General features: G+C 38.3%; 1 protein-coding gene across 2 annotated transcripts; it reads left to right on the top strand.

The window, feature by feature from the left end:
- The first annotated feature begins 14,522 nt into the window (after nucleotides 1-14,522).
- LOC113570328 (NACHT, LRR and PYD domains-containing protein 3-like) lies at nucleotides 14,523-26,866 on the top strand. 2 transcript variants are annotated; one of them, XM_081704264.1, is made up of 10 exons: nucleotides 14,523-14,575; nucleotides 14,770-14,863; nucleotides 16,924-16,943; nucleotides 19,184-19,241; nucleotides 19,351-19,555; nucleotides 19,705-21,481; nucleotides 25,108-25,284; nucleotides 25,803-25,979; nucleotides 26,220-26,396; nucleotides 26,686-26,866. In XM_081704264.1, exons 1-10 carry the CDS (start codon nucleotides 14,523-14,525, stop codon nucleotides 26,864-26,866), a joined length of 2,919 nt encoding a protein of 972 aa, XP_081560390.1. The 2 variants fall into 2 exon arrangements, with proteins under 2 accessions (XP_081560390.1, XP_081560389.1); XM_081704263.1 differs by lacking the exon at nucleotides 16,924-16,943 and having other exon boundaries at nucleotides 14,770-14,886.
- Nucleotides 26,867-27,202: the final 336 nt, after the last annotated feature.

The raw sequence follows: 27,202 nt of genomic DNA, 5'->3' as shown, positions 1-27,202 counted from the left end.
AACATTGTGTGCAAGGGAAAAGAAGCTTTAGTAACGTTCATATTACAAGCATTCTAATTGCTTAAACAGTGCTTCAGAGCAAGATATAGTGTTCTCAACCAAAATGAAATGGATAAGAAAACATTTTCTAAGAATTATTTCAAGTGTTTACAATATGTGCAATGGACAACAAGCTTTTCTAACATAAGCAAATTGCTTAAACAGTGTTGTACAGCAAGATATAGTGTTCTCAACCAAAATGAAATGGATTAGAAAACACATTCTAATATATATTTCAAGTTTTAACATTGTGTGCAAGGGAAAAGAAGCTTTAGTAACATTCATATTACAAGCATTCTAATTGCTTAAACAGTGTTGTACAGCAAGATATAGTGTTCTCAACCAAAATGAAATGGATAAGAAAACAATTTCTAAGAATTATTTCAAGTGTTTACAATATGTGCAATGGACAACAAGCTGTTCTAACATAAGCAAATTGCTTAAACAGTGTTGTAGAGCAAGATATAGTGTTCTCAACCACAATGAAATGGATAAGAAAACACATTCTAAGATGTATTTCATATTTTAACACTGTGTGCATGGGAAAAGAAGCAGAAGTAACGTTCATATTGCAAGCATTATAATTGCTTAAACAGTGTTTGAGAGCAAGATATAGTTTCTCAACCAAAATGAAATGGATAAGAAAATATTTTCTAAGAGCCATTTCAGGTTTTTACAATGTGTGCAATGAACAACAAGCTGTTCTAACATAAGCAAATTGCTTAAACAGTGTTTTAGGGAAAGCTATAATATTATGAGCGAAAATGATCAAGATATAGTGTTCGCAAGCAAAATGAAATGGATAAGAAAACAAATTCTAAGATATATTTCAAGTTTTAACATTGTGTGCAAGGGAAAAGAAACTTTAGTAACGTTCATATTACAAGCATTCTAATTGTTGAAACAATGTTTCAGAGCAAGATATAGTGTTCTCAACCAAAATGAAATGGATAAGAAAACATTTTCTAAGACCTATTTCAAGTGTTTACAATATGTGCAATGGACAACAAGCTGTTCTAACATAAGCAAATTGCTTAAACAGTGTTTTAGAGCAACATTTAGTTTCTCAACCAAATTGAAATAGATATGAATACATTTTCTAAGAATTATTTCAGGTTTTTACAATGTGTGCAATGGACAACAAGCTGTTCTAACATATGCAAATTGCTTAAACAGTGTTTTAGAGCAAGAAATAGTGTTCTCAACCAAAATGAAATGGATAAGAAAACATTTTCTAAGACCTTTTTCAAGTATTTACAATGTGTGCAATGGACAACAAGCTGTTCTAATATAAGCAAATTGCTTAAACAGTGTTTTAGAGCAAGATATAATGTTCTGAACCAAAATGAAATGGATAAGAAAACACATTCTAAGATGTATTTCATGTTTTAACACTGTGTGCATGGGAAAAGAAGCACTAGTAAGGTTCATATTGCAAGCATTCTAATTGCTTAAACAGTGTTTGAGAGCAAGATATAGTCTCTCATCCAAATTAAAATAGATAAGAATACATTTTCTAAGAATTATTTCAGGTTTTTACAATGTGTGCAATGGACAACAAGCTGTTCTAGCCTAAGCAAATTGCTTAAACAGTGTGTTAGGGAAAGGTATAATATTATGAACGAAAATGTTCAAGATATAGTATTCTCAACCAAAATGAAATGGATAAGAAACGATTTTCTAACACCTATTTCAAGTTTTTACACTATTTGCAATGGACAACAAGCTGTTCTAACATAAGCAAATTGCTTAAAAAATATTTTAGAGCAAGATAGTGTTCTCAACCAAAATGAAATCGATAAGAAAACATTTTCTAAGACCTATTTCAAGATTTTACAGTGTGTGCAATGGACAACAAGCTGTTCTAACATATGCAAATTGCTTAAACCGTGTTTCAGAGCAAGATGTAGTGTTCTCAAGCAAAATGAAATGGATAAGAAAACAAATTATAAGATGTATTTCCTGTTTTAACAGTGTGTGCATAGGAAAGGAAGCAGTAGTAAGGTTCATATTGCAAGCATTCTAATTGCTTTAAAAGTGTTTGAGAGCAAGATATAGTTTCTCATCCAAATACAAATAGATAAGAATACATTTTCTAAGAATTATTTCAGGTTTTTACAATGTGTGCAATGGACAACAAGCTCTTCTAGCCTAAGCAAATTGCTTAAACAGTGTGTTAGGGAAAGGTATAATATTATGAACGAAAATGATCAAGATAAAGTGTTCTCAACCAAAATGAAATGGATAAGAAACGATTTTCTAACACCTATTTCAAGTTTTTACAATGTTTGCAATGGACAACAAGCTGTTCTAAAATAAGCAAATTGCTTAAAAAATATTTTAGAGCAAAATAGTGTTCTCAAACAAAATGAAATGGATTAGAAAACATTTTCTATGAATTATTTCAGGTTTTTACAATGTGTGCAGTTGACAACAAGCTGTTCTAACACATGCAAATTGCTTAAACAGTGTTTCAGAGCAAGATGTAGTGTTCTCAAGCAAAATGAAATGGATAAGACAACATTTTCTAAGACCTATTTCAAGTGTTTATAATGTGTGCAATGGACAACAAGCTGTTCTAACATAAGCAAATTGCTTAAACAGTGTGTTAGGGAAAGCTATAATATTATGAACAAAAATGATCAAGATATAGTGTTCGCAAGCAAAATGAAATGGATAAGAAAACACATTCTAAGATGTATTTCAAGTTTTAACATTGTGTGCAAGGGAAAAGAAGCTTTAGTAACGTTCATATTACAAGCATTATAATTGTTGAAACAATGTTTCAGAGCAAGATATAGTGTTCTCAACCAAAATGAAATGGATAAGAAAACAAATTATAAGATGAATTTCCTGTTTTAACAGTGTGTGCATAGGAAAAGAACCAGTAGTAAGGTTCATATTGCAAGCATTCTAATTGCTTAAACAGTGTTTGAGAGCAAGATATAGTTTCTCATCCAAATAGAAATAGATAAGAATACATTTTCTAAGAATTATTTCAGGTTTTTACAATGTGTGCAATGGACAACAAGCTGTTCTAGCCTAAGCAAATTGCTTAAACAGTGTGTTAGGGAAAGGTATAATATTATGAACGAAAATGATCAAGATATAGTGTTCTCAACCAAAATGAAATGGATAAGAAACGATTTTCTAACACCTATTTCAAGTTTTTACAATGTTTGCAATGGACAACAAGCTGTTCTAAAATAAGCAAATTGCTTAAAAAATATTTTAGAGCAAAATAGTGTTCTCAAACAAAATGAAATGGATTAGAAAACATTTTCTATGAATTATTTCAGGTTTTTACAATGTGTGCAGTTGACAACAAGCTGTTCTAACACATGCAAATTGCTTAAACAGTGTTTCAGAGCAAGATGTAGTGTTCTCAAGCAAAATGAAATGGATAAGACAACATTTTCTAAGACCTATTTCAAGTGTTTATAATGTGTGCAATGGACAACAAGCTGTTCTAACATAAGCAAATTGCTTAAACAGTGTGTTAGGGAAAGCTATAATATTATGAACAAAAATGATCAAGATATAGTGTTCGCAAGCAAAATGAAATGGATAAGAAAACACATTCTAAGATGTATTTCAAGTTTTAACATTGTGTGCAAGGGAAAAGAAGCTTTAGTAACGTTCATATTACAAGCATTATAATTGTTGAAACAATGTTTCAGAGCAAGATATAGTGTTCTCAACCAAAATGAAATGGATAAGAAAACAAATTATAAGATGTATTTCCTGTTTTAACAGTGTGTGCATAGGAAAAGAACCAGTAGTAAGGTTCATATTGCAAGCATTCTAATTGCTTAAACAGTGTTTGAGAGCAAGATATAGTTTCTCATCCAAATAGAAATAGATAAGAATACATTTTCTAAGAATTATTTCAGGTTTTTACAATGTGTGCAATGGACAACAAGCTGTTCTAGCCTAAGCAAATTGCCTAAACAGTGTGTTAGGGAAAGGTATAATATTATGAACGAAAATGATCAAGATATAGTGTTCTCAACCAAAATGAAATGGATAAGAAACGATTTTCTAACACCTATTTCAAGTTTTTACAATGTTTGCAATGGACAACAAGCTGTTCTAAAATAAGCAAATTGCTTAAAAAATATTTTAGAGCAAGATAGTGTTCTCAAACAAAATGAAATGGATTAGAAAACATTTTCTATGAATTATTTCAGGTTTTTACAATGTGTGCAATTGACAACAAGCTGTTCTAACATAAGCAAATTGCTTAAACAGTGTTTTAGGGAAAGCTATAATATTATGAACGAAAATGATCAAGATAAAGTGTTCTCAACCAAAATGAAATGGATAAGATACGATTTTCTAACACCTATTTCAAGTTTTTACAATGTTTGCAATGGACAACAAGCTGTTCTAAAATAAGCAAATTGCTTAAAAAATATTTTAGAGCAAAATAGTGTTCTCAAACAAAATGAAATGGATTAGAAAACATTTTCTATGAATTATTTCAGGTTTTTACAATGTGTGCAGTTGACAACAAGCTGTTCTAACACATGCAAATTGCTTAAACAGTGTTTCAGAGCAAGATGTAGTGTTCTCAAGCAAAATGAAATGGATAAGACAACATTTTCTAAGACCTATTTCAAGTGTTTACAATGTGTGCAATGGACAACAAGCTGTTCTAACATAAGCAAATTGCTTAAACAGTGTGTTAGGGAAAGCTATAATATTATGAACAAAAATGATCAAGATATAGTGTTCGCAAGCAAAATGAAATGGATAAGAAAACACATTCTAAGATGTATTTCAAGTTTTAACATTGTGTGCAAGGGAAAAGAAGCTTTAGTAACGTTCATATTACAAGCATTATAATTGTTGAAACAATGTTTCAGAGCAAGATATAGTGTTCTCAACCAAAATGAAATGGATAAGAAAACAAATTATAAGATGTATTTCCTGTTTTAACAGTGTGTGCATAGGAAAAGAACCAGTAGTAAGGTTCATATTGCAAGCATTCTAATTGCTTAAACAGTGTTTGAGAGCAAGATATAGTTTCTCATCCAAATAGAAATAGATAAGAATACATTTTCTAAGAATTATTTCAGGTTTTTACAATGTGTGCAATGGACAACAAGCTGTTCTAGCCTAAGCAAATTGCTTAAACAGTGTGTTAGGGAAAGGTATAATATTATGAACGAAAATGATCAAGATATAGTGTTCTCAACCAAAATGAAATGGATAAGAAACGATTTTCTAACACCTATTTCAAGTTTTTACAATGTTTGCAATGGACAACAAGCTGTTCTAAAATAAGCAAATTGCTTAAAAAATATTTTAGAGCAAGATAGTGTTCTCAAACAAAATGAAATGGATTAGAAAACATTTTCTATGAATTATTTCAGGTTTTTACAATGTGTGCAATTGACAACAAGCTGTTCTAACATGAGCAAATTGCTTAAACAGTGTTTTAGGGAAAGCTATAATATTATGAACGAAAATGAGCAAGATATAGTGTTCGCAAGCAAAATGAAATGGATAAGAAAACACATTCTAAGATGTATTTCAAGTTTTAACATTGTGTGCAAGGGACAACAAGCTGTTCTAACATAAGCAAATTGCTTAAACAGTGTTTCAGTGGAAGATATAGTTCTCACACGAAGTTCACCTCTCTGTGGTGGAACTCACACTTCTCCAGTTTGCAGTAGAGGTGGTTTTGCAGGAGGGTGCCAAGGACAGCCCTTACGTCATGCACATGTTGGTCCCAGTAGGGGGAGTAGATCAGGATGTCATCGATATAAGTGACAACAGATCTACCCAAGAACTCCTGTAGGACCTGGAAGACAGAAGGGGCTGTGGCTAGACCATAGGGTAGGACCAAATAATCGTAGTGTCCGGATGACGTGCTGAAGGCGGTTTTCCCCTCATTGCCTTCTCTAATCCTAATTAGGTTATACGCACTACAAAGATCCAGCTTAGTGAACCACTGGGATCCCCTCAGCTGTTCGAGTGCTGCAGTGACTACAGGAAGGGGGTAAGGGTACTTTACCAGTAGCCTGTTAAGCTCTTTATAGTCCACGCAGGGTCGCAGCCCTCCATCCTTCTTCTTCACGAAGAAGACACTTGTAGAGGATGGCGAGGTGGAGGGACAAATGTACTCTTGTTGCAGTGCCTTTTTGATGTACTGTGCCATTATCTGATCCTCCTCTTGGAAGAGTGGGTAAACCCTACATCGGGCTGGAACGGTGTCGCTTTTGAGGGTGATGGTACAGTCCCATTTCTGATGTGGGGGAAGTTGGGTGGCTTTCACAAGGCTAAACACCTCCTCCAGAAATCTATACTCTGGGGGTGCCCTGAGTCCTTCTCCCGCCTCCGGGTTTTCAACAGAGGTCGACTGCAGCTGCAACGTCCGGTGAGACAGGCACCGTGTCTTGCATGGAGCTGCCCACTCGAGGACACGTTTGTCAGACCAGTGTAGATGGGGGTTGTGAGCCCTTAGCCAGGAGAGCCCTAGAGTTACGGGATGCGAGAGGGAGGGAAGGAGGTAAAAGGAAATCCGCTCCACATGACCCCCTCTGGTCTCAAGGGGTACACGGGGAGTGACATGAGTTATAACCCCCACTCCCATGGGTCTGCCGTCTAGCGCCCGCACACTTAGTGGAGTAGGAAGAGAGATAGCCTTTATCCCCAACCTCCTAGCAAAACCCCAGTCCATTATGTTGCCTGCTACCCCTGAATCGACTAGAGCGGATGCAGATAGCTGGCAACGCTGATGTTTTACCAAAACTGGTAGCTTGCACAGTGATAGATCTAAAAACTCACTCACCGACTGCTCGCCTTTTCCTCGGTTCAGGAGCTTGCCTCGCATTCCTGCCACACCCAGGTGCATGGGCTCTGTGGGGCTTTCTCCTGGTACTGTGAGGGAATCGTTTTCTCACTGTGCCAAACCCCGATGCAGTTGTCTGTGCCGCTCTTGTAGCAATCGTATGTAATCGCGAGGCACACCACCTTGTTCAGGGAGGAAGGCTCTGGTTTGCATGCCAATTCCACCTGCAGGTCCGCTTTCAGTCCGTGCACAAATGCGTCCACTAAGGCTGGCTCGTTCCACTGAGTCCCAGCCGTTCCACTGAGTCCCACCCAGGTGTAGAATTCAGTACAACAAATGCCATCTGTACACATAAATATTTCCACATCCTCAAGGGAAAAGCTTCAAAAAGAAGAGAGGCTAATTCGTCAATATCTAGTTCAACATGGTGTGATTTAAACTACATTCATTTCTACTTGTGCCATAGTGTAAAGAACATATCCAAAATGCTTCCCATTTTAAAATTTTGACTCTTCTTGTTAACTCTTCTTCTAACTGTAAATATAACTAACTGTAACTAAGTGTTTCGATATCAGTGTATTTAACGTCTTGGATGTTATGATTTCAATCTATAAAATATTTGGCTACTGGCAAAATAGGCTCTTCAGATACAGCTCTTGTGTTCTGATAGTCTAATATTTAGTTGTCTTGATGTCTGTATCGTGCGGCGCATGGAAAACATTACATTCATTTCTTCTGGTGAATACATTTTTTTTGAATAGTGACTTTGAGATCAATGATAATAGTAAAGTACAATATTTGTTTTCATATTTTCCCATTTATTAGAGGTGATCTCTGTATATCAGCAAAAGCTCAAACGCAAACTATTTGAGAAATTTAAAAGAATTAATGAAAGAATCTCATTTCATGGAAGCACTCATTTCATGGAAGCACTCTTCTGAGTGAGATCTACACAGAGCTCTACATCTCAGAGGGAGGGAGTGGACAGGTCAATAATGAACATGAGGTGAAACAGATTGAGACAGCATCCAAGAGACCAGCAACATGGGAGACACCCATCAAATGCAATGACCTCTTTAAAGACAAACCCATCAGAAGAGTGCTGACTTAAAGGAATGGCTGGAATCGGGAAAACAGTCTCTGTGCAGAAGTTCATTCTGGACTGGGTTGAAGGAAGAGCAAATCAGGATGTGCTCTTCATATTTCCACTTCCTTTTAGGAAGCTGAATTTGATGAAGGAGAAAAAGTTCAGTCTGATGAAATTGCTTCATCACTTTTTCCCAGAAACTAAATATTTACAATTAATGGACAGTGATGCTTACAAAGTTATTTTCATCTTTGATGGTCTGGATGAGTGTCAACCTCCTCTAGATTTCCAGAACCATGTGAGCTTATCAGATGTAACAGAGTCAACCTGGGTGGATGTGCTGCTGAGAAACCTCATCAAGGGGAATCTGCTTCCCTCTGCTCTCCTCTGGATAACCTCTCGACCAGCAGCAGCTAATCAGATCCCTCTTGAGTGTGTTGACCATGTATTGGAGATATGAGGGTTCGGTGACCGTCAGAAAGAGGAGTACTTCAGGAAGAGAATCAGTGATCAGATCCTGGTCAATAAAATCATCTCACAAATGTGCCACATTCCAGTCTTCTGTTGGATTGCAGCCACTGTTATGGAAAGAATGTTGAGTGAAGCAGAGAGTAAAGAGATCCCCAAGACTCTGACTCAAATGTTCACACACTTCCTGATCTTTCAGCTCAAACACAAGGACAGAAAGTACCACTGCGAAACTGCTACTGATCCTCACTAGATTAGAAATATTGTTGCGGCACTGGGAAAACTGACTTTTCAACAGCTAGAAAAGGGAAACCTGATCTTTTATGAGGAAGACCTGAAAGAATGTGACATTGATGTCAGAAGTGTCAGTGTACTCAGGAGTATGTATGCAAATCTTCAGAGAGGAGTCTGGACTGCACCTGGGGAAGGTGTTCAGCTTTGTGCATCTGAGCGTTCAGGAGTTTCTGGCTGCTTTATATGCATTTCTCTCCTTCATCTCAAGCAACACAAATGTGTTGGAACAGCAAACTACTGCAGTCCAACATGACTTCAGTAGGTCAACATGAATGCAGTGGACAAGGCCTTCCAGAGTGAGAACGGACACCTGGACCTTTTCCTTCGCTTCCTTCTGGGTCTCTCACTGGAGTCCAGTCTGACTCTCTTATGAGGCCACTGACACAGACAGGAAGTAGCTCTCACAGCAAAGAGGAAACAGTAAAGTACATCAAGGAGAAGATCAGGGAGAATCCCTCTCCAGAAAAATCCATCAATCTGTTCCACTGTCTGAATGAACTGAAGGATCATTCTCTAGTGCAAGAAGTACAAACATACCTGAACAGAGGAGATTACTGTTGTCTCCATGGAGCGAGGCTTTCTCCTCATCAGTGGTCAGCTCTAGTGTTTGTATTGTTAAATTCAGAAGAGGAGCTGGATGAATTTGACCTGAGTAAATATGACCCATCGGAGGAATGTCTATTGAGACTGTTGCCAGTGATCACAGCATCCAGGAAAATACAGCATGCGTATTTTCATTCATAAACACATTACTGTACTGGAATCAGTACATCATTAACTCTATTGTAAAGTAATTTGTTATCTACCAAGTGTTTACTGAAGCCCTTTGTAATTCATGTATCATGTACCCTAATTACTATTTAAGGTGCTAGCAGATCCACCCATTAATCCTAAAGTGCTCCATGTTTCTTTGTGCTGCCTTTCCTCCAACTACAGGCAGTATCCATTAAATACACCATAAAAAACCTATCACACACACACACACACACACACACACACACACACACACACACACACTGTAAGTGTATATCTCTCTATTATACAAACTGACATTATCACTGTATGTCTCATTCTCAAACACACAGACATACACAGACAAAGTGATTATCACTGTATTTGTCTTACACACTGTTGGGGGCTGGTTGTTACCATGTTTATTTACACCTCCCGCCACTTACATACAACCAACCACAGAAACAAGTGAAGGCGAAGGTTTAATGTGTGTAAAATATAATACATTTATCTGACTGCAAATTATAATTACACATGTATTATAGTAAATTCTGTTCTGTAGCCCAGTGTACATGATAAGAATAAGTGTAACTATCTTTATAAAGTTCCTTAATGCTAAAACAGCCTGCTCTGTCAGAGGTTTACCAATCGGCTGTAACGGTCTGCTCTTCTAGTCTGTGTGGCAGAGCCTGCCATGTGGTTTTGTGTTGTTGTTCCTGTGTTTGATGTGTCACACACCTCCCTTAACCTAAACTTTGGATTTCATTTGTTTGTTCTGTTCACATTGGTGTCCCATCCTTATAAGTAAAAAAGGAAAAAAGCAATTAATGCCCAGTCCAATTTTCTGGAGGCCCTAGTCTTGACACGATGGTGTGCATGTGTCTGAAAACCATCCCACAAGGGAATCTCCATTAAGGGCGAGGGAGAAGTAGTTGGCTAGAGTGGAGGTTTGGTGGCCTACAGCAGGGCACATCAGGGGGTGGTGGGAGGACAAGGGAGTAGGTCTTCTATGTGCTGGTCATCATGTGTTGGTGTTAGTGTACAGACACACTGATTCAGACACTTTGTTTCATGGGTTCTTATTGATAAATGAAAGTAAGATTATTCATGCGGTATCTGGAGTTGAATAAACAGATAGTTGTTAACATTAATTAATCAACATGAACAAAGCTTATTGATTAGTTAGCTAACGCTTGTATATTTCCTATGAGAGTGTAAAGTTCATATCATCGGTGATTATAGGTTATATGTCTTTAAGCAGATGTGTTTCAAATATCAACAGATTTTCAGTACTGCATGATATTAGACCTGATTATGCTGTTCCAGAACTTGGCGACAAACTGCAGTGCGCGTGCATGACGACTGCTCGTGAAGTGTAAAAAGCTCAGCTCACAATTTTCCCCACTCTGTGTGTGTTTTACAATCATGACTGAGTACAGTTTGAGTAATTGAGGGTTAAGGGTCTTGGTCTTGCTCAGGAGTCCAATAGTGGGGCTTGAACTGGCAAATGTCTGATTACTAGTACCTTAACCACTGACCATTGTGGGTATTTAATGTGTATATGATGGTGGTTTGGACACTATAATAGAGATGCTGTACACTGGACATGAAGAACATCTAAAACAGCTTTAATACTCCACTCTCATCCTCACACACTGTATGGGGGGTTTGAATGGGTGTGTTTGGTGGGCTTACAAAGAGATTGCTTTGTTTGTGCAAGAGAGACAGAAAGAAAAACTCTACAACTCTTATACAGTTTGTGTTCTGTATATTTAGTTTATTGTGTATGTGAATGAGTGGTGTTTACACTCCTTTTTCCTCTGTCTGAGGATGGACTGTGATGTGTGTTTCATCATGTCTGATCATTTTGTCCTATTCTTACAGCATCTATACACTGCACACCTGACCTGGACACCACACTGCTGACGTGTAATAAGTCTCTCACACAGAGAAGAGGATGGCCAAAAACACACATATGACAGTAGATATGATTCTCCATGGTAACATGTGTTAGTGTTAATATGTGTTAACATGACTGCAGCACAGGACTGTGTGTCCTCCCCATGTCTTTCAGTATCTGGACACCACACTCAAACCTGACGTGGACGTCACACACACCTGATCTGATCTGAAACTCTGCTGCCTTCCTGTACTCTAGTGTTCATTAGTATGAAGTTTACAGAGGTACTTCAAGATAAACCTACATATGAGTGTAGAGAAAAGGTTTATTTAAAAAAATAAATGTACAGTTTTACACTTTCCACAAATGAACCCATAAAAGCTCAACACTGTAATGCTATGGGGCTGCCATCATGGATAAGTGGAATTGCTTTCTTCCTTTGAATGTGAAACTGCACCAGAAAAATTGAAGATGTATGTGTGATGGCGTTCTGTGAGGATGATGATTATGATGATGATGATGATGATGATGATCGTGTGTGACAGAGTTATGTGGATAATGATTTGGTTTCACTTTGAACTTTAATGTGTAAAGATGAACTGAATTTAAAATGCTGTCTGGAGCGAGTGAGTGAAGATTTAAGAGTGTTCTTATGAAAGGTAATGGATGTAATACAGGTTTCCAATACAGGTTAGTTTCCAATACAGGTTAGTTACATTAGTTTCATTTCTCCAGTGCAGTAATAAAAAACCATCAGACTGCATTTGCAAAGAGATCATAGATCTTACACTTACTACTGTATCACAGAACCAGAGATCATGGATGTTACACTTACTACTGTATCATATAACCAGAGATCATGGATGTTACACTTACCACTGTATCATATAACCAGAGATCATGGATGTTACACTTACCACTTTATCATATAACCAGAGATCATGGATGTTACACTTACCACTGTATCATATAACCAGAGATCATGGATGTTACACTTACTACTGTATCACAGAAACAGCAGTGAACTCAGAAGAACTTTGGTAAAGAACCAGAACTGCACCTTTAATACTGAGTGTGTGCTTGTGTGACTTTCCTCAATGGACACTTTGTTTGTTCAGTAGAAACACTCACCATTGTTCAGAGGCTCAGTAAACACATTATGAACACAACTTTTGTGTCACAAATGAACATGTTAAAGTTCACATTGCCTCATTGTTACTTTTTACAGAGTAATGTCAGCTTTTACTGGGGCTACATGTACAATTCAATGTATGTAAGTAGTTTTATGCAGTATTTACTGGGGTCACATGTACAGTTCTGTGCATGGTAGTGTAGCTTTATGTAGTATTTACTGGGGTTACATGCACAGTTCTGTGTATGTTTATTGTAGCTTTATGCAGTATTTACTGTGGATAAATGTACAGTTCTGTGTATGTATAGCTTTATGCAGCATTTACCGTGGTTACATGTACAGTTCTGTGTATGTGTAGCTTTATGCAGCATTTACTGGGGTTACATGCACAATTCTGTGTATGTTATAGTAGCTTTATGCAGTATTTACTGGCATTACATGTACAGTCCTGTGTATGGTAGTGCAGCTTTATGCAGTATTTATTGGGGTTACATAAAACATGGTTCCCATGCGGAAATTTTTTTTTACTGTGATGCCGCTGGTTAGCAGAGGCTCTTGTGTCAGAATGACGCTGTAATGGCATGTCCAGTAATGTTCAGCCACTCACGGCTTCCTGAGGGATTTCCTGTCGTGTCCAGTAATGCTCAGTCCATTTATCTTCATCTCTCAGTTTATGTTTATTTAACTATTATTAAATTACATTATTTATTTGTTATGTGTGGACTATAATGTTAGTGACCAATAGATCTACTGTTTTTTTCCCCCCTTTTAGAGTTTTTAATTAACCAGGTTTAATATATCTTATTTTATATTAATTTATGTAAATTAATATCTGCTGTGAACAGTCTTGGACTGCTTTAGACAGGTACTGCTTTGTTTTGGGGCAAGTAGTAAAGATTTTCATGCCTGTAGCTTTCTGACTAAATAACTGTAGTTTATTTCAATGAACCATATTCAGTTTAAACATTTTAACACTGTGCATCTATATCATTCATTCTATATCTGTTCCTCTCTTTTAGTGTCAAAGATTTTATTGTGTTTATGATCACATCTCAGCATAAGCAGATAAGGTCTGTACATTCTCTTGAACTTTGAAACTCAAATACCAGAATAATCAGTCAACTTAGAGAAGTCCTTAGAGAAGGCTCACATGCATACACACACTCACATACAGACACAGTGAGAGTTCTAAAGACATTACATGAGAGCAACATAAACCACAGTAGGAGAGAACACAGTGAGTATCTGAATTCTTCCAGTAATTTGGAGAAAGATTTCAATCTGCCATAGATACAAATGCAAAGTGATTTGTAACTATGTAGTGCACATGAAAGTTTTATTTATTATTACAGTAATTGGTTTATATTTTAGGTTGATTTGTCCCTCTATTTGTCACCTGAAATGGGAGAAGTGTGTATAAAGAAGACTGCAATTCCTACATGGTTCAGTTATTTATATGTAAATACTTCAAATTATAAAAACTTTCAAACTAAAGCTGACTTTCTGTACTTTAATCTCATTTGAAATCTAATGTGCTGGATTTCAGAGCCAAAACTACACTCCTCTTACTGTATTAGTTAGTCTGCAAAGAATTACTGTTTTAAATGCAAAAAGACTTTGTGGTGATCTGTAGATGATTAATTGCTGTATTGGTTGTAAATTCTCTTGGTGGGACCTGTAAAGAGGGAAGCAGAAAGCATTTTATAGGAACAAAATACAATCTGGAGTATACTTTTATGCATCTACGCCAGATGGAGTATATTTCTATACCTCTACACTAGCATTTATATACATCTAAACTAGTATATATATAGACCTCTACACTAGTAGTTATATACATCTACACTAGTATATATATACCTCTACACTAGTATTTATATACATTTACACTAGTGTATATATACACATATACACCTCTACACTAGTATTTTTGTACCTCTACACTAGATGGAGTGCATTTATGTAGGATTTTTTTGTGGTCTGTGAATCATAGTGTAAATGAATGTGTCCTGCATTATTTATCTGTTTGTGTGTGTTTGCAGGTTTACAGCTGTAGTCTGTAGGAGGAGACATGACCTCCAGACTGAGTGCCTCTGGGGAACAGCACACACAGAAAGGAGAGAGGTGAGAGAATAGAGAGACTCTGTAAAATCATGAATGCTCTAATATTCACCAGCACTAAAGAGCTCAGACTCACACATTCAGCAGGTTTGATGGTGTCACTCACTGAAAGAATATGTAAAATGACTGTGTTATGGGTAAGATGCATGACAGCCTGATCAAACACACTTAGCCAACAAAATGATTGGTTTTGTTAGTCTGATTCAGAATAAGAGACCAGGCTCACCTGAACCCAGCTGTGTGTCCATGAAGAGTGACTGGTCAATGGAACAACCAATTGCCTTCAGAGAGGTAGAATATCATATGAAACTCAGGTAAGGATGATGTAGAGAATGTGACTGTTCTATTGAACTCAGGTGAGGATGATGTAGAGAATGTGACTGTTCTACTGAACTCAGGTGAGGATGATGTAGAGAATGTGACTGTTCTGCTGAACTCAGGTGAGGATGATGTAGGGAATGTGACTGTTCTACTGAACTCAGGTAAGGATGATGCAGAGAATGTGACTGTTCTACTGAACTCAGGTAAGGGTGGTGTAGGGAATGTGACTGTTCTATGACTTTTGCCACTTTGTAAATAACTTTAAAACAAAGATTTTTATACTGTCTTTAATTTCCTAAGCTTTACAAAATAATCGTAAGACTAACATTGAAAAACAAAGAGGCATATTAAAGATGTATATAAAATATAAGGAAGAAAACAAATGAAAAATCATAAAAAAATAATACAGAAATGGAAATTGTAAAGCGAGTTAAACACTAAAAAGCATAAAAATATGTCTGACTAGTAGAATAAGTAGAACACAGAGATGGAGACAGTAGAGTAAAAGAGTACATGAGTGTAAGAGGAGAACACAGATGGAGACAGTAGAGCCAGATGGGTGATACTTAGGTATGTGGGAAAACATATAAAAACTATATTAACTTAATGTACATAATATTTTACATAATTATATAACACCTTTAGATTTTTTTAATTGGAAAAGAAATGTCATTCATAATTTAAAATGAATAGATGTACTAACACAAGACAAGTTTGTGTTAGTCAAATACAGACAGATCAGACTCACCTAAACCTAGCGGTGTCCATGAAGAATGCCACAGTCACAGTAGTTACATAGGAATAAAAGTAGTCTATTTACTATCTCTTTTCCACTCCATCACAGTCCAACTCAGCTAGTTTGAAACATCCCACTCACAACCCACCTGTACATTCACCCAGAGTATTCCTTTTGTAGTATCTCACCTAAACATAAAATTATTCCCAGCTCATGCTAACAATTACCATGTTCAGGCTAACCCGGGCTCAGCAGGGAAGCTAGATAAGGATAACCTAGCTAAGTTAGCTACATGTCAATTAAGCAACATTAGCTACTATAAGATGAGTCTTTATTAGTAAACAATGTTTATATATTGCATCAATATTTGTATTAAACCTAAAATATTAAAGCCTAATATTCTACCTTGTTTACAAATTTGGTTAAGTTAAATTTAGCTGCCGTCAGCTAGCTAGCTGACTGGCTCACGTATGAAGGCAAAAACTACCACAGCTAGGCTGCTAGCTAACTTAAAATAACTACTGAAAGTAACATGCATTTTGAACAGATTTCTTATTAAAATAACAACCATTTATGTTTATTAATTGAAAGAAATCCAAGTTGTACTGTCATTTATAGACCATTCGCCTGCAATAGTCTTTGTTGAACCAGTTATGTTGTCCACCATTTGTTTTTCAACAATTTTCAGATGCAAGTAACTCCTGCTTTTTCCTTTTGTCTTGAGTTATGGGACAATAGTATCCATTCTAACCATAATCAAAAACCAACCAGTTCTAAGCATGCATCTTGGATTTTTTTAATATATGTAAATTTGACAATTGTAACTATACTACATACTATATACTCAAAAACTAGTTAGTTTTAGTAAATAGTATGCAATTGGAATGTGGCCCCAGAGTACATAACACCTGCGCATTTACCCACAGAACGTAACACACCTGTGCATTTACTCAGAGAATGTAAAACACCTGTGCATTTACTCAGAGAATGTAACACACCTGTGCATTTACTCAGAGAATGTAACACATTTGTACATTTACCCAGAGAACGAAACACCTGTGCATTTACTCAGATAATATAACACACCTGTACATTTACCCAGAGAACATAACACACCTGTACATTTACCCAGAGAACATAACACACCTGTACATTAGTAATATTATTACGCAACATTACAGTGCTTTTATTGACTAGACAAAAACAGATTGCAGTGATTACAGTTTAACAGTGATGATGGTGATTACAGTATAACAGTGTGATGAAGCATGGTGTGTGATGGCAAAAAGGGCAGGATGGGGTCGTGAGTCCAGAGTCCAAGAACCAAGAACACGCAGACAGAGGACTAAATACATGAGGGTGTGACACCATATTTTGAATGCCCATTGCAACATAGTCCTTTCAGCATGGAAACAGACATGGGTTCCTATCTGGGTGGGAGGAAAATGCACAGTGCTGGAGGATGAGGATGAGCCCTGTGGACTTGAATATAGAGGGCGATCAGGGCAAATGAGGATCATGTGAAAGTGATGAGTACTCAGGTTGTTGGTATCAAAGGAGTGGCGATGAAAACATCGTATCTTAGCTAGTCCATGCTAGAAGCCACTGAACCGTCTCTCAGCTTCCAGCTCATAACAACTCCCCATAAACGTCAGCTAAAATAAGCCTCTTCCTTTCCATGATGTCCAAAAGAATTGGTGATCAAATGATTCACTAAAAACAAAATCTATGATTGCATCAGTTTTGCCAAACAACAAATGTGCTATACTTTATCTGATTACAACGCGCAAGCGATGTTTTGTTGTGCGCATGGCCCTAACTCACACAATGGTTGCCCAAATATGGCAAGTGAGGCGTCTATGTTTTCATCTAAGTGTCCTCTATTTGTTGAAACAGCTGCCAATCCATCCAATTGAAGTGACTTAATAGCACCCCTCCGCTTCCCCCCACTAACACCCCCTAGGTGTGAACGAGTGTCTCTCAAAGAAAGGAGCTCTTTAATGGCCCGATATCAACAACGGAATGTAAGAAAGGAGGGTCTTGTCGTCCTATTCAGGAACACGTCACGCAGTTGCTTTGATGGTAATTGAATTTTCTATGACAAAATCTGAAGTTATCTTATACCGGAGTCATGCTTTAAAGGCTATTTAAAAAGGACAGGCATGATTGTTTTGGAAATTTACCAAAAAAAAAAACCCAAACAAAAAAAAAAAACCCACGCTATATTCAGCATGGGATTTGTGGTGAATGGTTGCATGTAGATGGCTGAAAATCGGAAAATTATTTATATTAGTCCTAAGAAATTTTATGTTGATAGATGTGGTCTATTTTTAGAATATTCGATGCTATCAAGTTATTTATTTGAACTTTATTATTTATTTATTTGAACTTTTATTTGAACTGTCACTTGCAGTTACCATTATGCAAGTGCATCACAGTGCAAAATGTTTTTTTAGTGAGTGAGTGTGTTTAGAGTTTTGCAAAAAGGCTGAATTAGATCTTACTGACTAGGTGAATATTTTTAAGGTTTTACAAAGGGTGATTCATTCGAAAAAAGCTGTGGCAGCTTTGTTCCAAGAATGGGGTGTAGTGTCTTAGCAATTCAGAAAAACTGCAAAACACCCCTTTTTTTTCTGGCCATTGTCACGACGTGCTCCATGCTACTCTAGTCCACATGGTACCGCTGTTCTGATTTAGTTTAATGTTGTCAATAAACGTCTGCCTCACTGGAGACTCGCATATGCATCCTGCCTCTCACCACTCACCCCAACATCACAGCCATGTTTGTTTTATTTTTTTTTAATGTTTTATGTTAAGCCATTTCTTTTTATTCCTAAGTTTACACATTGGTCAACACTCCTGTGCTAAATGTGTTCTATTAATAAACTTTCCTTACTAAAGTACAAAACAGTGCCCCTTCACCTGTGTCTTTTCCCCACGTCGTCCTTTGATTATTGCTGTATCCTTGTGTCGGCCTTCTCCCTGCTCTGCCTTCCAGTCCAGCCACTCTTCAGCCTGAGTCCTTCCACCTGTGTCCACTTAGTCTCTCCCTAGTCTCACTTGTGTCCACTTAGTCTCTCCCTAGTCTCACTTGTGTCCACTTAGTCTCTCCCTAGTCTCACCTGTGTCCATTTAGTCTCTCCCTAGTCTCACCTGTGTCCATTTAGTCTCTCCCTAGTGTCACCTGTGTCCACTTAGTCTCTTCCGAGTCGCACCTGTGTCCATTTAGTCTCTGCCTAGTCTAGTCTCACCTGTGTCCATTTAGGCTCTCCTTAGTCCTACCCGTCTCTCATTCTGTTCCCTGATTCCTCTTTGTAGGTATTCCTCCTCCTGTGTCTTCTATGTCAATTGTTACCTTCTTGTAGATGAAAATGTTTAGTGCATTTGCTTTACTTTCATTTTTTAAGCACCTTTCTCAGATCTGTTATGAAATTCAGAAAGACAAGTGTTGATATATAATGCTGTATAATATCTACTAGTGTATAGTATGTTGTGTTGTACAAATATGAATGTGCTACATATACCCCATTAAACACTGTTGTGTTTGTCCACAGTATTCAAAAAGAGAAATCAGTACTCACCTATAGAAAACAATTGGAGTCCATATTCAAGGTGTGTACATGTGTTTTTGTGTGGATAGTGACTATACTCTCCCTCATATAATGATATTATGTCTCTCTGTGGTGTTTAGGTTTGTCTGTTGGTGTTTATTCCTAACCAGGAGCTGGAGCACAAAGTCATCTCTCTGGTGAAGAAGGAGCTGAAGAGGTTTAAGATGCTGCTGAGTCCAGATTACCCAGCATGCTCTGGGAGAGAGGTGGAGGATGAGGAGGATCAGAGCAGTGTCAGAGAGGAGGCGCTGAAGATCACACTGCACATCCTGAAGAACATGAACCAATCAGACCTCGCTAACACACTACAGACCAGTAAGCGCTCTAGGTCATGGCCTTATGATGGCAGTATCACTCTAAATTTTGTCATCTGAATTTGTATTTTATTTTTTTAGAATAGTGACTTTGACATCAGCGATAATAGCAAAGTACAATATTTGTTTTCATATTTTCCCATTTATTAGAGGTGATCTCTGTATATCAGCAAAAGCTCAAACGCAAATTATTTGAGAAATTTAAAAGAATTAACGAAGGAATGTCACTCCATGGAAGCTCAACTCTTCTGAGTGAGATCTACACAGAGCTCTACATTACAGAGGGAGGGAGTGGAGAGGTCAATAATGAGCATGAGGTGAGACAAATTGAGACAGCATCCAGGAGACCAGCAACACAAGAGACACCCATCAAATGCAATGACCTCTTTAAAGACAAACCCATCAGAAGAGTGCTGACTAAAGGAGTGGCTGGAATCGGGAAAACAGTCTCTGTGCAGAAGTTCATTCTGGACTGGGCTGAAGGACGAGCCAGTCAGGATGTCGCCTTCATATTTCCACTTCCTTTAAGGGAGCTGAATTTGATGAAGGAGAAAAAGTTCAGTCTGATGGATCTGCTTCATCACTTTTTCCCAGAAACAAAACAACTACATTTAATAGACTGTGATGCTTACAAAACCATTTTCATCTTTGATGGTCTGGATGAGTGTCGACCTCCTCTAGATTTCCAGAACCATGTGAGCTTATCAGATGTAACAGAGTCGACCTCGGTGGATGTGCTGCTGACAAACCTCATCAAGGGGAATCTGCTTCCCTCTGCTCTCCTCTGGATAACCTCTCGACCAGCAGCAGCTAATCAGATCCCTCCTGAGTGTGTTGACCAGGTAACAGAGGTACGAGGGTTCAGTGACCCTCAGAAAGAGGAATACTTCAGGCAGAGAATCAGTGATCAGATCCTGGCCAATAAAATCATCTCACACATGAAGTCATCAAGAAGTCTCTACATCATGTGCCACATTCCAGTCTTCTGTTGGATTGCAGTCACTGTTCTGGAAAGAATGTTGGGTGAAGCAGAGAGTGGAGAGATCCCCAAGACTCTGACTCAAATGTTCACACACTTCCTGATCTTTCAGCTCAAACACAAGGACAGAAAGTACCAAGGAAAAACTGATACTGATCCTCACCAGACTAGAAATATTGTTGTGGCACTGGGAAAATTGGCTTTTCAACAGCTAGAAAAGGGAAACCTGATCTTTTATGAGGAAGACCTGAAAGAGTGTGACATTGATGTCAAAGAAGTATCAGTGTACTCAGGAGTATGTACGCAAATCTTCAGAGAGGAGTCTGGACTGCACCTGGGGAAGGTGTTCAGCTTTGTACATCTGAGCGTTCAGGAGTTTCTGGCTGCTTTATATGCATTTCTCACCGTCATCTCAAGCAACACAAATGTGTTGGAACAGCAAACCACTGCAGTCCAACATGACTTCAAAAGGTCAACAATGTCTAATTTCCTTATGAATGCAGTGGACAAGGCCTTCCAGAGTAAAAATGGACACCTGGACCTTTTCCTTCGCTTCCTTCTGGGTCTCTCACTGGAGTCCAATCAGACTCTCTTACAAGGCCTACTGACACAGACAGGAAGCAGCTCTCACAGCAAAGAGGAGACAGTCAAGTACATCAAGGAGAAGATCAGGGAGAATCCCTCTCCAGAAAAATCCATCAATCTGTTCCACTGTCTGAATGAACTAAATGATCATTGCCTAGTGCAAGAAGTCCAAACATACCTGACCAGAGGAGATTACCGTTGTCTCCATGGAGCCAGACTCTCTCCCGCTCAGTGGTCAGCTCTGGTGTTTGTGTTGCTGAACTCAGAAGAGGAGCTGTATGAGTTTGACCTGAGAAAATATGACAAATCAGAGGAATGTCTACTGAGACTGTTGCCAGTGGTCACAGCATCCAGAAAAGCTGTGTGAGTATTTTCATTCATGAACACATTACTGTGCTGGGATCAGTACATCATTAACTCTATTGTAAAGCCATTTGTTAATTTGTGAGTGTTTGTACTCTAATCACTATTTAAGATACTAGCTGACCCACTCGTTAATCCTAAAGTGCTTCTTAAGTGCCTATCAAATACACCATAAAAACTTATCACACACTTCTATCTCTCACACACACACATAGTAAGTGTATCTCTCTTACCTACAGTATTTCTCTTTCACACTGTAGGGGGGCTTGTTACTGTGTTTTTTTTTTTTTTTTTGTTTGTTGTTTTTTTTTTTTTTTTTTTACCCCTCGCCCCACTTACCTACAACCAATGTGTGTAAAATATAATACATTTATCTGACTGCAAATTATAATTACAAATGTATTATAGCAAATTATATTGTATAGCCCAGTGTACATCATAAGAATATGTGTAACTAACTTAATGCTGCAACATGTCTGCGGTTTAACAGTCAGCTGTAATGGTCCAATCCCCTCTCCTCTAGACCATGTGGTAGAGCCCAGCATGTGGTTTTGTGTTGTTATTCCTGTGTTTGATGTGTCACCATGTGCTTCTGTGTACACACCCCCTTGTTTTTCTTCTCATCAGCATATATTTAAACCCCTCTGTTTAACATCTCCTTTGTTGGTCATTGCCCTGACAGTGTCTGTGCACTGCTTGTGTATTCTCCACCTTGCATATGTTTGTATCCTGCTTTCATTTTGTATTTCTTTTGCCCCCTACACTTAGTCATACAAGCTAACCTAATTTATGGTTTAACCCAGTAAACGTGCAGAAAATTTACATTTATGGCATTTATCTGATGCTTTTATACAAAGTGACTTACAACTTGAGTAATTGAGGGTTAAGGGCCTTGCTCACAACAGGGGCAACTTGGTGGTGGTGGTGGTGGTGGTGGTGGTGGAGCTTGAAGTGGCAACCTTCTGATTACAAGTCAAGTACCTTAACCACTGAACTACCACTGAATGTTACCTAACATATGGACAGGTAGAGAACGAAAGATAGCCCCAGAGAGCGGTTTCTCCAAACCTAAGTATAACAGCTCTCCTCCAAACCCTCCACCCCCAGACCCTGATTTCAGTCTTATCTTCATCAAGACCAGGGTTTACCACCACTGACCAGTATGTGGTTAGTTTTGATTGGTATCACCCACACCACAGGACAACAATGAGACATAGTGAGTTACGGTCATGAATAATAACTCACCATCTGATGATGTGTACCTTAAGGAGTTCCTATACAAGTGACTGTGATGTCACGACTGCTCCTCCTATCACACCTGAAACTGTGCCATTGGATTCCAACTCCCAGAATCCTATCATCCTTTTTAGATTCATGTTTTTTTCCCTTGCCTGTGCCCCATAGTCTCCCTTATTAGTCTTGTATTCAAACCTGCACGTTTGTGTCTGTCTTTGTGAAGTCTCGTCTGAGTTGCCTCTTTCATTTCTGAGCTGTTATGTGTTGTAGCCTGTTTGTTTCTGTTCCTATCTGTCTGCCCCTTTTGCCCCAGCCTGTTGTTGTTTCCCCTCTTTTGCTCCAGCCTGCTGTTTGTGCTTTTGTCTGTCTGTATGCCCTCTTTGGTCTTCCTGTGCATGTTTACTCTGTTTATATTAAACTGTTTGCTATGTATGAACCTGCCCAGCCTCCTGACAGTAAGACCAAAGATGAATGAGCACAGCTGTGGGGGTTGATGAGAACAAACCTACATAGACCAGGGTTTGGACTACAGCTCAGAATAATGAGTTCAATCTTCAAACCTTGCACATCTTTAAGGAGAAGGATGGAGATTCACTATGTCTTTAGATCCAGAAGTTCTACAGTGACATCTGTTTAAATTCTGACATCAATATCTCATCAGCTGATAGCTGGAGCAGCTTCTGTTGTTCAGCACAGATCAGATCCTCAGTCATTCCTATGGGGTGAAAGGTGAAGGAGTTCCTGATCCTCTTTGGTGTGCTCTCAACTGGAAAAAAACCTCACAGAATTGTTTTTCCAATGAGAAGAGGTTCACAACAGTCACAACACAAACAGTAGCATCAAGTCTGAGCCTATGGCCTGAGTGTGCAAATGGTTTTCCAAAGTAATGAAAGCTGAAGTTTAATTTCCTTGATTTTTATTGACAAAAAGATGCAACTTCTGTCATGGCCCTGATAATATCAGACACTGTGTTCCCATGTTAAACTTATCCAAACAGGAGAATCTATGAGCTAGTTAGACTCATTTCCCCTGCCCTACTAAATCTCCAAACGCACTCACCAAGAGATTGTTTGTTTCTTGCAAAACAAATGTGTAGCTTAGAGTGCAGTTCAAAGAGCCTTGTGAGCACTTTTCCCCTTGATAGCATCTCATCTCAGCATGTAGCAAATGTTGCACATGTTCACTGTCCAGTACACCACATCACTTTGTTCAAGTAAATTGTACAAAGATTAATTTATTGGTTGAGCCTTTATAAACTTCAAACTTCAGTGTCATTCCTCCTGGCATCTGTTTCCCAAAGTCATAACATAACACTGGGCTTTTGCTGGGTTTATGTTTTATCATTATATCTAGTGAGAATGATTAGCCTCCTAAGTGTGAGAATGGGAAACAGTGGGGAAAAAGAAAGTTTGATGTTTGAACACAGTAAAGAATGTCTGCTTAGCCCACATTGCATTTTTATTAAACACACAGAAATATGAAAACTTTTCTCAGACTTACTGAAAAAAAAACCCCATTATGTAAATTAAAGGTAGAACATTTAGGATAACACTTTTAAAGACAAAAACATATATTTTTATTATTTGTTATTTTTAGTTTGTTGTTTTTTCTCAGTATCTGCATTCAGCAATTTTACAAGGTCTGGGGTGCCACAGTTGGAGAATCACTGATTTAAATAAATTCCTGCATGAGCAGCAACAGCGCCCTCTCCTGGTGGATTCAGTGTTACTAATATTGTTATTGAATATGGGTAGTTCACCGTATTACTTACTATGGAGAAAGCGGTGGGTGACTTGTGTTGATCATCTAACGGAATAGTAGCGTACAGACGGTGATTCAGACACGTTGTTTCACGTGTTGTTATTGATACACGAAAGTAAGATTATTCATGTGGTATCTGCAGTCAAATAAACAGATAATTGTTAACATTAATTAATCAACACGAACTAATCGTTAGTTAGCCTTAGCTGGCTAGGTTAGCACATTTCCAATGAGTAAAGTTTCTGTAATATGCGATTGTAGGTTATATGTGTTTAAGAAGAAGACGTGTTTTGGTGATGTGTGTTGAAAATATTAACTGTTTTTCATTGCTACATGATTTTATCCCTGATTATGCTGTTCCGGACGAATTAAAGGAACTCGGCAATAAACCGCAGTGCGCGCGCATGTGGAAGGTTCCGTTAGCGAGTTTCCTGGTCTGTGCATGTGAGAGCGCGCGGTGTTCTGATAGTTCATTTCACGTTATGGTTGTTTTCTAGACCAAATATTTATTCATGTGAATCAGTGTGTGTGTGCTGGCAAGTGTGTACATGTGTGTAGGAGAGAATTTTTTGTGTGCCTGTGCTTGTCTGTGTGTTGATCTGTATGTTGAGTTTTTCTCCTCTCTGCAGTCTGTCTAACTGCAGTATTACAGAGGAAGGCTGTACTGCTCTGGCTTCATCTCTGAGGTCAAACCCCTCATCACACCTGAGAGAGCTGAATCTGAACCTCAATAAACCAGGAGATTCAGGAGTGAAGCAGCTCTCTGCTCTACTGGAGGATCCACACTGTAAACTGGAGAAACTAGAGTGAGTTACTGACTTACTGTCTCTTTATACACACACACACACACACACACACACACACACACACACACACACACACACACAGTCAATATTCCCTCCCTCCCTCTCTCATACAGACACACAAACACAATTGAAACACCAATACACACACCCTCTCATGCACACAGTCAGTAATCTCTCACTGTCAATATTCTGTCACTCAGAAACGCACACACTCTATTAGTATCCTCTCACATACAGTCAATACACCCCACCCCTCTGCACAAAAACACAAATCCCCTTTCTATCACTCACACACAGAGTGAATACCCCCCCCCCCCCCCGACATACATAGGGCCACTATTAATTAGATTCCCATACCCACACTCTCATTCTCTCTCTATACACACTCATACTACTGCATTTCTATAACAAACACACACACACACACACACACACACACACACACACACAACATATTGTACATGTGTGTCTTTGTGTTGAGCTGTATGTGTGAGGAGTTTTTCTCCTTCTCTCTGCAGTCTGTCTAACTGCAGTATTCCAGAGGAAGGCTGTGCTGCTCTGGCTTCAGCTCTGAGGTCAAACCCCTCATCACACCTGAGAGAGCTGAATCTGACCTACAATAAACCAGGAGACTCAGGAGTGAAGCAGCTCTCTGCTTTACTGGAGGATCCACACTGTAAACTGAAGAAACTAGAGTGAGTTACTGTCTTACTGTCTCTTTACACACACACACACACACACACACACACACACCATCACTGTATTAATAAGATTCACATACACACTCTCACACACGTGTTCATTCTCTCTTTATTCACACTCACACTACTGCATCTCTCTAACGAACACACAAATATATTCGGCACGTGCAAGTGTGTGTGTGTGGTTGTCTGTGTGTTGATCTGTATGTTGAGTTTTTCTCCTTCTCTCTGTAGTCTATCTAACTGCAGTATTACAGATGAAGGCTTTGCTGCTCTGGCTTCATCTCTGAGGTCAAACCCCTCATCACACCTGAGAGAGCTGAATCTGAACCTCAATAAACCAGGAGACTCCGGAGTAAAGCAGCTCTCTGCTCTACTGGAGGATCCACACTGTAAACTGGAGAAACTACAGTGAGTTACTGATTTACTGTCTCTTTATACATACACAATATTCCCCTCTCTTTCGCTGACACACACAATATCACTATATTTATTAGATTACTATACACACACACACACACACACCACACACACACACTCTTTCACACTCGATCACTCTCTTTATACACACTCACTACTGTATCTCTTTAATGAACACACACACTACATATTGTGTGTGTGCAAGTGTATGTGTGTGGTCTGTGTTTGTCTGTGTGTGTTGTTCTATAAGTGTATGCAGTTTTTCTCCTTCTCTCTGCAGGCTGTATAGCTGCAGTATTACAAATGAAGGCTGTGCTGCTCTGTCTTCAGCTCTGAGGTCAAACCCCTCATCACACCTGAGAGAGCTGAATCTGAACTACAATAAACCAGGAGACATAGGAGTGAATCAGCTCTCTGCTCTACTGGAGGATCCCCACTGTAAACTGGAGACACTACAGTGAGTTACTGACTTACTATTCCTTCTTATTCAAACACACACCTTCATTCATCCACAGACACAAACACTTTCTCATATTTTGTTCAGTTTGTTTAGTGTGTCCCTGTGTTTGTGTGTTTTTCATACATGGGAGGAGAAGTATGTGGGGTTTGTAGTTTTAAGCTTTAGTGTGGGTGATTTTCTTTTGTCCAAAGTTGTGGAATTTTGTTTAGTGTGTTTCGGATAAAGAAAGATGTTTCTGTAATGATTTTATAGTTTGTTGTTTGTTGGGAGAATCTAATTAGTCATTTTTGTATTTTTTCTTGTGATTGTTCATGTTTTGGCCAATAGCATATCTCTT

This window comes from Electrophorus electricus, chromosome 21 (assembly GCF_041902795.1).
Source record: "Electrophorus electricus isolate QZ-2024a chromosome 21, ASM4190279v1, whole genome shotgun sequence".
In the NCBI taxonomy this organism is placed as follows: Eukaryota; Metazoa; Chordata; class Actinopteri; order Gymnotiformes; family Gymnotidae; genus Electrophorus; species Electrophorus electricus.
The sequence above is the reverse complement of the archived record's forward strand: the minus strand, read 5'-3'. Positions and strand labels throughout refer to the sequence as shown.

Bases quoted from the DNA above. Each gene is read 5' to 3' on its own strand.
- LOC113570328 (XM_081704263.1), top strand. From the start codon at position 14,523: ATGACCTCCAGACTGAGTGCCTCTGGGGAACAGCACACACAGAAAGGA. The intron at 19,242-19,350 runs GTGTGTACATGT...ATTCCTAACCAG, and splicing joins AATTGGAGTCCATATTCAAG to GAGCTGGAGCACAAAGTCAT. The intron at 19,556-19,704 runs GTAAGCGCTCTA...CCCATTTATTAG, and splicing joins CGCTAACACACTACAGACCA to AGGTGATCTCTGTATATCAG.